Source organism: Eretmochelys imbricata, chromosome 16 (genome assembly GCF_965152235.1).
Source record: "Eretmochelys imbricata isolate rEreImb1 chromosome 16, rEreImb1.hap1, whole genome shotgun sequence".
Taxonomy (NCBI): Eukaryota; Metazoa; Chordata; order Testudines; family Cheloniidae; genus Eretmochelys; species Eretmochelys imbricata.
Window position 1 is genome coordinate 14,519,269 of NC_135587.1, and position 13,927 is coordinate 14,533,195.

At 42.6% G+C, this 13,927-nt stretch overlaps 1 protein-coding gene across 7 annotated transcripts in view; it reads right to left on the bottom strand.

Moving 5' to 3' along the window:
• Nucleotides 1-1,188, bottom strand: part of DNM1 (dynamin 1) — a 103,568-nt gene extending 102,380 nt beyond the window's left edge. For all 7 annotated transcript variants that reach the window (XM_077835693.1, XM_077835694.1, XM_077835692.1 and 4 more), the window contains exon 1: nucleotides 793-1,188. In XM_077835693.1, coding sequence (XP_077691819.1) covers nucleotides 793-953 — 161 coding nt within the window. In that variant the 5' untranslated portion in view covers nucleotides 954-1,188. The remainder of the gene's footprint in view (nucleotides 1-792) is intronic.
• Nucleotides 1,189-13,927: the final 12,739 nt, after the last annotated feature.

Here is a 13,927-nt window from a genome sequence, read left to right on the forward strand (position 1 = left end):
AAATAAATGGTTTAGGATTAAAACCATTAAATCTCCTATGATGTGGACAACACATCAGCTCGGTTCCTTCTTACTCCCTCTCCACCCCCAAACAAATGGCTTCTTTTGTGCATTAGTCACTCCAAAAGCAGGATTTGTCTGGTGCTGCATCCTCCTCTTAACCTCTTTCACACACACTCCCCCCACCCCTCCCAGCCCACCAAGCAATATGCTGCCCAGCATCGATCTGCTTTGATCAGTTCCCAATCAGATATTACCATTTCAAAGCGGACATGTATACGCACATATGCGCTTCTAACCTTATGCTGAGGGGAGGGCTCTCCTGCTAGTGAAGGTGACAATCAAGGGAATAAGAAAAGGAGTACTAATGGCACCTTAGAGACTAACCAATTTATTTGAGCTCAGGAAAGCTTATGCTCAAATAAATTGGTTAGTCTCTGAGGTGCCACAAGTCCTCCTTTTCTTTTTGCGAATACAGACTAACACTGCTGCTACTCTGAAACCAATCAAGGGAATGTCACCGGTCATAGAGACTCCTGATTTCTGCATTGTAGGGTGCAGTGCAATCCCGGCACTAGGATCTGTGTGTGTCGCAGAGGCTGGGATGATCCATCTCCAGTATGAATCCCAAGTTCAGAGAAGCAAGATCAGCCCCCCTCCCCTGTCCTGGATTGCACTGCATTAAGCTTTGCACTGCATGTCCATTGAGCAATGCATTGCACAACACAGATGCATCGGGGACATCAGCCCTCATAACATCCCCTATAATCGTCTGTAGTTTATAAATCTTACCTTCCCACAAAATTTTCCAACACTGAGCTCTTGCCGGCGCTCTGTCCCCCCACCACAGCGATCTGGGGCAGGTCCAAGTCGGCGTTCTGACCGATGGAAGCGAAGGCGTCCTGGAGCTTGTTGACCAGGGGGATGAGGTCTTCCATCCCTCGGTTCCCCATGTCTGCAGCTCCGCCTGGGCTCTCGCCTCCTGGGCTTGCAACGCAAAGCCCTCTTTCTCCCCGCTTGCTTTGCAAAGGATTTACTGCTGGGGTTTGGCCCCCCAAGCCTTCATCAGGGGTTGTCCCCACCTCACAGCTACGTGGTGGGTTGGTTTGCCTTCCACTCTCCACCTAACCTGGGTCCCTGGATCTCTGCAGCAGCGCTGCTACCCCGACTGCCAGCTCAAGCCCGCTAGCCACAGGGCTCCTCACGGGATTTAAAGCGCACGTACCAGCAATGGCCGCTAGAGGGCTCCCTCCTGAGGGCCCAGAGCTTCATGGGAGTTGTAGTTCATAGGGATTGCTAAAGGGAGCTACGCCGTGAGCCAGAAGAAAAGGAGTACTTGTGGCACCTTAGAGACTAACCAATTTATTTGAGCATGAGCTTTGGTGAGCTACAGCTCACTTCTGAGCTGTAGCTCACCAAAGCTCATGTGTAGCTCACCAAAGCTCATGCTCAAATAAATTGGTTAGTCTCTAAGGTGCCACAAGTACTCCTTTTCTTTTTGCGAATACAGACTAACACGGCTGCTACTCTGAAGCCCTGAGCCAGGTGTCTTTAGGGTACCTGCCTCCGTAGCCTGGGATCTGCTCCCAAGCCGGGACACTAGAATAAGGGAGGCTTCCAGTGTCTCACGGAAACACAACACAATTCTCCAACACAAAAGGGGGGTTCAAAATTGGCATTAAAATCAACCCTCCAGAATGTGAAATCTGGAGGGTCTGCATAATCCCTGATATATTTATAATGAAGAAGCCAAGAATATTTCACTCCTCCCAAAACGCAGTAAATCAGTGCTGACTTTAAATATTCAAGACACACTGCAGATTAACAGCTAAATATATTTTTAACTAATATCTCTGTAAATAATCTCTGTTCTTGTAAGTGCCCTTACCTAGTTTACTAATCACTAAAGTAGACGTTTATTTATTTTATTTTATTTTACTTTTAATTTACTTTTCACTGTTGCTGCTGTTTGATCTTTGCTTTTTGCATTTCCCAGAGTAGGAACAATGAAGAAATGCCTTTCACTTTTGTTCCCAGTCAGTTTCAATTTCTGATTGTAATGCACTAGCACATTGCTGCTATGTTTGATTTACAAAAAATGCAGGGAAATGTTTAATGTTATGTGTTTCCACTGATTTTTTAAAAAGGTTCAGATAATAAAGAGGAACTATTTGGCTTAGTTTGCAAAATAATGTTTTTACAAAAATAATATTTAGGGCCATAATTAACCTGAAAGTATCCTTGGTGAAAACAAAAATATTCCTTACAGGTCAGGGTCAAAGTATTTCACTCTGGCCATGTAAATGTTTACAGGCCTCTCCCCCCCCCCCCCCCATCTTGATAGGAAAACTGCCATTTACCAGAGGTTTGCTGTAATCAGCAATTCTAAAATTTACATAAAATTGATTGTATTTGATTGCAGCTATCAACACTTTTTGCTAGCAATAGCACCATCAAACTATCCGAATATTGGACCCCCATCTGGCTGTTTAATATACTAAACAGGCATGTCACTCTGAGTGAGTTTATGTTCCAGAAATTATCATTTAGGATCGTTCTGTTCCCTATGAGATCTGAAATTAAATTTAAACATTTGTGTTTCTCTTAAAAAAGGCTTGCAAAAGAACATTGACAGTGCATTGTGTCAGCAACTGACATTCATGCCTTAAAAAAAAATCTGACTAATATAACCAGAGGAAGGGAGAGAAGGGATGCAACAACTGGATTTCTTGTGAGTTCTCACTTAGCTATTCTTACTTTCATATTTATTTTTCGTGAAATTAGAATTTAAATTACTAATAATCTTTGGCTCTCAAGCCACACACACACAACTTTTGTGGAGTCCACAGTCAGAGATTTTCCTACACCCCCCCTAGGGGGGGGTTATACCCTCCCTGAATTTCCCAACCCACCCCCTGCAGTTTTGTGAACTAGTTACATGCAGTGTTGCCAATTTAATGATTGTTTGGAAATTTGAATTTAAATTGAAACATTAATACACACTTTAAAAGCATATAAAGTGTATGATAAAATACATGTATCTGAAAAAGTATAATAGATTTGAAAAGTATGAACATAGACTAGCTTCCTTATACAGCTGCTGTTTTTTATGACAATGTCAGTGCATTCATTTTGGTGATGTTGGCCAACCTAATAATTTCAAATTATGATTTGTAAGCAAAGTCTAAATGAGCTCTCCCTGACAACTAGTGATGAGCTGAGGGCTGTGGGGAAAGGCTTCAGGACCAGATTGTATTTACATTCACGCGTAATCTACCTAGGTATCCAGCAAAAGAGCTGTGTTGCCCAAGTGATAGATTTTGGCTGGGGCTGGGTTACAAATCACTTGAATGCAGGGGGAGGGGGCGTAATGAAATGTTGTTATTCTTATTGTATGAGTAAAGGGCAGTAGAACTGTTCTCAGCCTGTGCTGATTGAGGGCATCAAGAGAGAGGGTGGGGACAGGTTTTTTGCTTGATGGTCTGCCTGAGTCACAAGTAGTATTTGACCTTTCCCTCTCCACTGTTTAAAGACAGAGCTGATTAGGCTCCATAGATAGTCTTTTGTTTTGTTAAGTGACCACTACTGCTGAAATCACTGATAATCAGGTCTAAAGTGCTTAGCCCTGCTGTTGGACAGTATATCTGTGGAAGAGACAGCCCAGCCTGTACTAGCAGTGAGGTTTCCCCCCACTGAGAGCTCAGCTGAAATCACTGAGAGTTGGGTGAAACCTCAAGAGACCAACTCACAGAGGTTACAGTGGCAGCAGAAGGTGATGGTGCAGGGCCATTGGCAATAGGGTGATGGAGTGAATGGTAGCACAATGAACAACAGTGGCCAGAGCGAGCAGCTGGAGGAACAAGCAAGGTGCCTTCTTGCTCCCCACCTGGGAAGTGAACTCATGTGAAAGCACCTCTGAACTCTGAGTCTCCACTGACCAAGGACAACACCGGTGAGTGTTAAGGAGGCTGTTAAGAATGCTGGAGACACAATACAGTTCATGCGAACAAACATGGCTGTGGCATCATACTTTCTATTTAGGCAAGAGATACTACAAACTGGAGGCCAATGTTAAGTGCATTGTCACTTGTTCATCCTGAAGTTGAACACTGGTTCTAAACAAGACCAGCAAATGCTCACTATCTTTCTGCAAGAAACTCAACTGACTGGTTGCAATGGTGCAACAGTGAAAGACTCTTCAGTTGAAAAAACTGAAGAACGCTCTCACCACATTCAAAAAATTTGCATACATGGCAGATGAATGCACTGATGCAAATGGGCATCAAGTATTAAGTCGTCGTGTATGTTATCTTGATGTCAGTGGTAGGCCAGTAGATGCATTTCTAGATGTTCAAGTTATAGAAGACACATCAGCTGCATCTGTGACAACCCACATCTTGGAAGAGTTAAATGGTTGTCAATTGGACCCCAAACAGATGGCTGCTTGTGCATTTGATGGAGCTGCAAACTTCTCTGGAAGACATGGTGGAGTACAAGCTTTGCTTAAAGAAAAGTAATCCTAATCTCTCCTATACACACTGCAAAGGCCATCTACTCCAACTAGCGCTAGTACGAGCAGCAGGCTCTTCAAAAGACATTTTAAAAAGCTATAAATTTAATGTCTTCATTATATTCTTTTTTCAGTAAGAGTCCAAAAAGACTGGATATCTTGGAAAATATAGAGGATACACTAGGACTGAAGTTCAAATTAGTCCAACCTGCAAAAACCCTCTGTCTTTCTCATAAGCAATCCTTGGCTGTTGTCTTAAAATTACTCCAGCCGTTATTATTGGCTTTGGAAAGTATCTCCGAAGATGGGATGGAGCTAAATAGTGAGGCTGGTGGATTACTTTTGCTACTACGTTCAGAGAAGACTATTGCTGTTCTCTCTCATAAGTCTACTGTTGAAACCACTTGGGTCATTAAACAATGCCATCCAGGCATCTGCTACAACAGTAGTAGATCTTTGATCCAAATGTAGCTTCTATTGCTGGACAATCAGAGAGCTATCCATTGAAAAAGTTCTGGAAGAAGCAAAGACTTCAGTCCAGAAGTTGACTGATTAAGGCATTTATATTGAATCCTTAGTGAAGAGGACAAGAAGTGTGTGTTAAGACAACTGAAAAAGTACGCAGACTTGATTCTTAAAATCTACAACAGTGACTTCTAGATTCGACTCAACCTCTACATAGCTTTTTACAGATCACTGTCCTATAAAACACCGACAGTTGAGTGGAGTGAGGCACTACCAGCAATGAGGCTGCCATGTGCTCAGGACAGAATAGAGAATTTGAACACAGAGTGGAATATTGTACGACAAAGGAATGAAGATTTAACTTCAACTTTTTTTTATCAACACTAGTGGCTCAACCCAATCTTTGTGCTGTTTCCTGAAGTGAAAGTAGTATGAATTCATCTCTTGCTACTCCCAGTCATAACAGCTATAGCTGAGTGTTCTTTTTCATCACTTAATAGAATTTTGTGATCTGAAAGAAGTTGCTTTCTGTCTGATCATGTGAATGAACTAATGAGCATATCAATTGAAGGAATGGAAGTACCAGACACATGAGAAGCCACCAAAGATGAACGCATTGCATTTAAGAAGTTCATTAACAGAGTTGTGCAAAATTATAACAAGAAACCATGAAGGATGTAGATGTTGTGCTTCATAGAAAGCTTGAGAAGGCAACTTTAATTTGTGTGGTGATTTTAAAATATGAGTTAAATCTAATAAAATGGTCATGAAACATTTTTCAGTTTTTACTATGGTGCCATACAGCCAGCCCACCTTCACCCTCGCTGTCTCACCCCTCATTAGCGCTGACCCCTCTCCTCCACCCCCATTTCAATTCCTGGGGAAAACACTGTCCACAGGTCTGATGTGAGCTCTTTATACCCTGCCTCATTTCAGGAAGAGTGATGAACCCTCTGATCACAAAAGCTACTGTACCTGATACAGGTGAGGCAGCAGGGGGCAAGAGGAGTGCTGGGGAAACTATCAAGAGTAGCAAGCTCCTTCTCCGTGCAGACAAGAAACTAGGGAAGGAGAGAAGAAGAGTGAAAAATTTGCAGAAAATGACAGTAAATTGTGTTGATGCTTTCACTCAAAATCTGTAAATTATCATTAACATTACACTGAAAGCTGCACAGAACATAATGCCTTTTACCCAGTTTTCAGATGCACTTGTAAATGAGGATGCAACATTTCAGATGTAGGGATTCATTAATATTGCCACATAGTGAGTCTACCTAACCACTTCTGCAACAATTCTTGTCATGTAAATCATGGGCAGCAAAGCGGGAGCCCCAAGCACAAATATGAAAGAACCTGTCATCTGATTTTAAGAGGTTCTGATCACCCACATCACTCACTGATGTCAATGAGAGCTGCAGGTAATCTGCACCTCTCAAATTCAGATCCCTCATCTTCTGCTTCTGTAAGACCCTTGCAATGAACAGTCTATCTGCTGAGTGTCAAGATGTGATGGTGCATGCCTTATGACTCCAAAGCATCTCCTTGCTTGATGACTTATGCAGCAGTTTGTAACACTAGTTTAAAAAAAAAAAAAAAAAAAGAGCTATGTGATCATCCTGTATAGCAATTACTGGAAGAAAAGAGAGACTTGGAAATAAGTAGGAAATTTCCAAGCAGGAATAGACAGGGAAAACCACAATTTCTTTCTTGTCTAGAAAGCCGTGCTTTGGGACACGCAAATAAATTGAAAAAGAAAGTGAAAGAAACTATTTCTTTAAAGTGTTTTAAATTACCTAGGGCCACATTTTCAAATTAATTTCTAAAAATGCACCTGTGGATAAATGCACCTTGTATTTGCAGGTCCATCTGTTTCCAGGCAAGCATGTAGCTAGGTGCACTGGTTTTGTGGGGGTAAATCCCCATTAGCTCATGCAAACAGTCCTGCCCACAGATATTGTTAGTGCAGTTTGAAAGCCCCTGTTTGAAACTATACCCCTTAAAAAGTGATTGATCTGAGCAAGTAGCTAGCAGAGTGCACCTCCACAAGACAGGGAGCTGTCTTGCAGGGAGCAGCCTCTCACTCCTCAGACCTGTGGAGACAATGCCCAGTGTCCTGTCCCGCACCCACACTCCCTCCCGGAGCCCACCCCCCCAAACATCCCAATCTCCTGCCCCATCCCTCTCCAGCACTCCAAACCCCTCATCCCCAGACCCACCCCAGAGTCTGCACCCCCAGCCAGAGCCCTCACTCCCCTGCACACTAACCACCTGCCCCAGCCCAGAGCCCCCTCCTGCACCTCAAACTCTTCATCCCTGGCTCCACCCCAGAGCCCACACCCCCAGATGGAGCCCACACCTCCTTCCACACCCCAATCTCCTCATCTCCAGCCCCCAGACCCCTCCTGCACCCCAGACCTCTTATCCCTGGCCCACCCCAGAGCCTGCACCCCCAGCCAGAGTAGTCACCCTGCCACGCACACCCCAACCCCTTACCCCAACCCAGAGCCCTCTCCTGCACCCGAACCCCTCATCCCCAGCCCCATCCCAGAGCCCGCACCCCCAGGTGGAGCCCTCACCACCTCCCACACCCCAACTCTCTGCCCCAGCCCAGTGAAAGTGAGTAAGGCTGGGGGAGAGCAGGGGATGGAGCAAGGGGCGGGGCCTCAGAGAAGGGGCAGGGCAGGGGTGTTCGGTTTTGTGTGATTAGAAAGTTGGTAACTTTATAGAGTAACCCTACACCAGGTGGTTCATGTTCTTGAGCCTGTATGCATCCAGGAGACTTCTATAAATAGACATAAGAATATAAACACTAATGAAGGGTTGGGGGAACAGGATTGCCACCATGTTTATCAATATAGAAGAATATATATATACACATACACACATGCACTTTTACAGTGCCTATTCTGTGCTACAGCACTTTGAACAGATTCTCTGAGTTATTCAAAAGGAGAGGAATTTCTGTCTTTCAAGGTGGTTGCAATAAGATCAGTTATCTGGAATGGATGCAGCCCATAATTTGTTATGTTTTCAGATATGTAGTTTGCCCTTTAGGAAAATCACATGAAATATATGCTCTGTTACACTTCACTTTTGAAACAGGAAATTTGTTGAACAACCTTATACACCTTCACCCTCTCACAAAAAAAGTTTTAAAAGGATAAATACTTTACAAGACACTGAGTCAAATATACCCCTTGTGCAACGCCACTGAAGTTGGGATCTAAGCAAGGAAACAATAAGTTGAATGATATTGTCCAAAACAAAAGGGATTTGGACAAGAATAGATGCTTGGGTAAGTGATTAATATTTTAAGTAAAGCAGAATTCTCTGTGCATTTCACATGCACTGAGATAAGGTCAAACAGTAGCTATGATATATTTTAACCTAGGGAGACTGAATTAGTAGATTAATAATTCTGAATTAATATAAGTTATTTGCCAGTGTGGTGGAGAGGGTGCACTCAAAATAAATATTTTAGTTCATATACAGTGGACCTGCCCATCAATCAAGAACTATTGGGAACAGGTTTATGGGGCAATAGGACAAAGAGTGAATGATAGGATCTTGAGATGCTTCATAAGCATTAATTAACTAAGGCTCACAACATTAATTAACTAAGCCTGTGGGATAGATGAATACTACCATCCCCATGGACTTCAACTGGAGTTTTGGGCACCTCTGAAGATTGCCTCAGGTTGGGCACCTAGAAATTGAGGATCCTGAAATCAGGAACTGCTTCTGAAAATGTTCCTCCTGGAGGAATTCTGTGCAAAAAAAAAAGATTTAAAATTCTATGCACAATATTTTAAAATTGTGCAAAATTCTGCATATTTTATTTGTCAAAATAACACAATATAATCACACCAGTTTCAATTATTGTGGTAATTTATTTCAAAATACCTGTCAGCAAGTATCTCTGTAACAATACAGACAACAAACAAGATTCAGGGAATGTTTTTTGACAAATAGATTCCTTACTAGGCATATTAATACAGAACTTGATGCATCTTTGTTGACAGTTATCTTCTGTTTCACTGAAATTAAATATTTTATTTAAACCAAGTCATTACACCAAAGCATGTTATACAAAAGTATTGTAACAACCTGGCCTAAGAGGGCGCTAGCATCCTTAAGGACTGTTTTGGGTCTGTCTGTTATGTCTTGTACAAATTCAAGTTTCGATGTGTATTGTAAGGTTTTTGGGTTACGCCACTGTAGCAGGAGGAAGGCTGGTGAGTTAGCGATAGTTTAGTTGTAGGATAGCAGGTGGTTAGGATGGGGAGGGAGACCCAGGGTAGGGTGTGTGTGTTTGTGTGAGTTGGCTCATATACATGTTTGCCAGCCAACACCCCTTCATCTCCAGAGGTAGTATGTACACCCCCCGTGCCAGGCGAGGGTGGGAATGCTGGGATGTGCAGTGATAGGTGGGAGCAGAGGGAGGTGGGTTCAGGCTGGCAGGGAATATAAGAGGGAGGACGGCACCAGTAGGGTCATGTGCGCGCAAAGACATTTACACGTAACTAATACATTTGAAACACGCAAAACCGGAAACAGGAATCATTATGGTGAAAATCACAAATTCTGCATGAAAAAATTAATTCTGTGGGGAACATTAATTCTGTGCAAATTCCACATTGTGCAGTGGCACAGAATTCCAGCAGGAGTAAAATTTGAGCATAAACTTGTGCAAAGTCACACAGTGAGTCTTTCACAGAGCCAAGATTAGGACCCACAAGTCCAGAACCCATGCTTGTACTCTAGATCACATAGAAGTGCAGCACAAATTGTCTCACATGGAGGGCGGGTGGATGAGTCAACTCAATGGTTTTAGTCTGTTTAATTGCAGGTGTTTTTCTAGCTTTTTCTTGTGTTGGCCTTTTAGTTCTCATAATTGTTTAATTTATTGCCATGGTCAGTGAGACAGGATGGGGACACCGTAACTGGAGTCCTGTGGGTGCTCGGGTTTATGTGACAAAGGGATTGATTAGAAATATTGTATTGTTTACTTACTATGGCACCACAGTTGTTTAGTTTTCATGTAGCCTCCTGGAATGACACATATTTACCCCATACACACATGTTTTGCAGTATAGAAGCAAGATACAGGATCATTAAAAAGCACAAAAGAACTCTTAGCCCCTACTGGGGATGAGAGGTAATTCCCCATGTACAAGTGCTGTGTTTGATTATTTGTGGTACCATTCAGCTGTCAGCAGGGGTATGCTATTTTGCTTCCCACAGCTGTGGCTAAATATATATGTATATGAAAATGAGCGAAGGAAAGAAAAAGAACCCTAACCACGTTTTCTAGGCTGGTCACTTAAGCCTCTGTGTTTACAGTGGGCAAACTGAAGTAAAGAATAATTGGATGATTTCTCTTCTCTCTACTAGCATTTTCTGTATTCTACTAAACCATCCCTGCTAGGGGTAATTTATATCCAAGGTTAATAAAGGTATCTCTAAAGAGCAATTTATGGAATGTCCCAGGTTGCACAAAATGGCAGGTATTTTCCCATATAATTTTCTGAAATTTTACTATGCCTGCGCAAAGAGCCAGTGATGTCAAGGAGGTTCAGTGTGGGTGCAGCAGTGAACCTGCATGCAGTGAATTGCAGGCCTATGACCATAAATTCTTATGGCTGGGAGCGGCTCTTTATTTCATATTTGTACAGGACCTTGCACAATGGAGCCCAGGATTCTGTCTCTGATTGAGACCTCTAGGGTCTATTGTACCATAATAAATTAGTAATATAATTATAAACACTAATATAATATAATATAATAAATTACTAGCAATCGAAAGCTCATGCTGCCGCATGGGTGTAATTCATAAAGTCATGAAAAAGGGCTGAGAACTTAACAGTTGGATGATAAGAGACCACGAATCCCAGTGTTGATTGAACCTGGAGATATTCTAAACACAAAGCTTTCAACCATGCTTGTAGTTGATTCCAACATTTCACACTGATTCAACAGACACTCTAGGCTTCAGAGTGATGTTTGGGATTACTGTGTTTGCTGGCTGTGTTGTGGGGGTGATCGTGTTGATTTGTGTGTGGATTGTGTTGTGCTTGGAGAGTCATGTGGGTGGCAAATGAGAGATGTGTGCTGCAGGGAAGGGCTTTGTGTGATTGGAGTTATTGTGTGTGGGTTTGGGTTGGTGGGTGGTAATGTTAGTTTGTTTTGGGGGCAGGGGAGGTTGTGCTGGTAAATTCCTGCTGATTTGTGTAGGTGGGAAATGAGGGCTGTGTGTTACGGTGAGGAGCTATATGTGTTTGGGGTTTATTGTGTGCTGGTTGTATTGTTGTGTGGATGAACTTTGGCAGTTGGGCCAAGTAGTCCACTTCTGTGTCATATCACCAGTTAAACTACATGCAAATTAGCTGTAAAGGTGGTGCTCTGACTGAGTTACATCTGATATCACAGTGGTCTAGGACTCTAGCGATGGCATAGATACAGGCCTTGCTGTGGCATGGGTGTGCAATTTGTAAAGTCAAAATGTCTGAGAATTTAAAAATTGACAGTAACAGACCATGAAACCCAGAGATGATTCAACCTGATAATACTCTGAACAAAAAGAGCCCTCAGCCATGCTTGTAGCTTCTTCCATCACTTCACACTGACTACAGACATTTTAGGCTTCAGACTGTCACACGGAGTGACATTCCTGGAATTTTATTATATAGACATTATTTTAGGTACTTATATGGCTCCCAGAACTGTAATATCTGAGCATCTCACAATCTTTTATATATTACATACAAAGAGTGAGTTAAAAGTCTGTTATTTAAGTTGCAAAGTCAAGCAGAAGTTAGGAAATGCCAAATGTATGATTGCCTCTGCAATCTTAATTCTGCTTTCTTGGGCACCACAGGTTTCAGGGTACATGTACATTGCCTAAAACCCTGCAGCCAGGAGTCTTGTAGCTGTGGTCAGCTGCCTGGGGCTCACACTACAAGGCTGAAAATTGTAGTATAGACATTCCAGTTTGGGCTGTAGCCCAGGCTCTGAAACCCAGGAAGAGGGGTGAGTCTCAGAGGCCAGGCTCTAGGCCAAGCAGGAATTACATTGCTATTTTTAGCCCTCTAGCATGAGCCCTGTGAGCCAGAGTCTGAGACTTGCTGCTCCAGGGGTTTTGTTTGGGTTTGTTTTGTTCTGAAGTGTAGATGTACCCTCAGTGTTCTGTGGAAAAAGCAGCATGTAATCATGTAGTTAAAGAGTATCACAATACATATGCACCATGGGGCTACTTAGAACCCTAAATATAAGGGTCACTGCCAGCTCTCCCAGTCATTTATCATCATAACACCCATAACATCTGTGACATAAAGAAGTGCTTTTATCCTCATTGTGGAAAATGGGGAACTGAAGCACATGCAGATTTATAAAGGTATTTAGGTGCCTAAAAATGCAGATAGGTGCCTACTGGGGAATTCAGAAGTGCTTAGGTGCTTCTCAAAATCCCCCTAGGCACCTAAATACCCTTACAATTGGATCCTAAATGGCTTGCCCAAAGTCACACATGAAGTCTGCAGCAGAGTATGGAATAGAGCCTGGTTCTTCTGAGTCCCAGGCTTATGCCCAAACTGCTGGGTCAGCCTTCCTCTCTAACCGAAGTCTCTAGGACACTGATACTCAGACTGCAGCTTATGAGCCACAAGTGGCTCTTGAATGTGGCTCTTTGCAGCACATGATATTAAAACACTATGTGATTTAATTATTAACTAGTCACGATGCTTTTACTATGTTATTAACTAATTAAGTTATTAACCAAATCAGGATGATTTTACTATGATCATGTGTTTCCTTACTCATTAAGAGGTGTTGAATATATAGTACTGTAATAAATGAAATAATAAATTCACACTACTGTGGCTCTTTGGGGATAATGTTGATCATTAATTTGGCTCCTGAAGTACTGAGGTCTGTGTATCACTGCTCTGGATCTTCTTACAAAGGCTTTTTCCTGCTCTTCCACCACTGCAAATTATTCAGCCAGGGCAGTTTTTGCAGTAGGGTAATTATGGTGGAGGAAAAGGATCAGTTATGTGGAGCAATGTGAAAAAGACTCCATATAAATTTTCCCATGACTGTTTCCTGGGACAAAACTTAAACCACAAAAATCAACAGGAGCGTGTTTTTGAGCCATTAATGACTGGCTTAAGGAGTCTAGGCATCAGGGCCAACCCACGTTTTGGCACCTGAGGCGGGGAGCTCAGATGACGCCCCTCGCTTGGGCCAAAACTTTGAAACTCTGGGTCCTAGTGGCCCCCCACACACACAGTCTGGCACCTGAGGCGGCCCCCTCAGTTCGCCTCATGGTAAGGCCAGCCCTGCTAGGCATTAACACAGCTAGCCATTAAGGGTCAGGATCTCCAGATAGACTATTATAAATTCGTGACAGTACAAAAAAGTAAAAACGAAAAAAAAAAAGCCACCTAAGGACCAATCCTGCAACCATTAGTCCTTCAAAAGTCTTTACTTGTGTGAGTAGTCTCACTGAAGTCTATGAGACCATTCATACGATTAAGAGCTTTTCAAATGAATAATTATTGTAGGATGGCTCCCTAGTACAGTAAACAGCAAAAAATCAGGACTTCAGTCTTATTGTCCCACTAGATTGAGTCTAAAGAGAAAATGAGAGTTCACAGCACTTCTTTCAGCTAGAGGTCTCAGATACTGGACACATACTTCAAATGAGTTCATTAGAAGAGTTGCCACACCCACAGGAAAGGTTTGCTTCACACTCTCACGAGAAAGCACCTAAACTTGTTAGAAAATCTTGTAAATAAAAATAAATTCTCACAAGAATGATGCAAAAGTTTCATTTTTCCCAGAAAGACAATTTTCTCAGGGCAAAGTTTGTGGAAATCAGACCACAACAAATTGACAGCGAGTGCTAGGGATTTTCCATTTCCTTAGTGAGACGGTTACCATCTGCAGCAGATA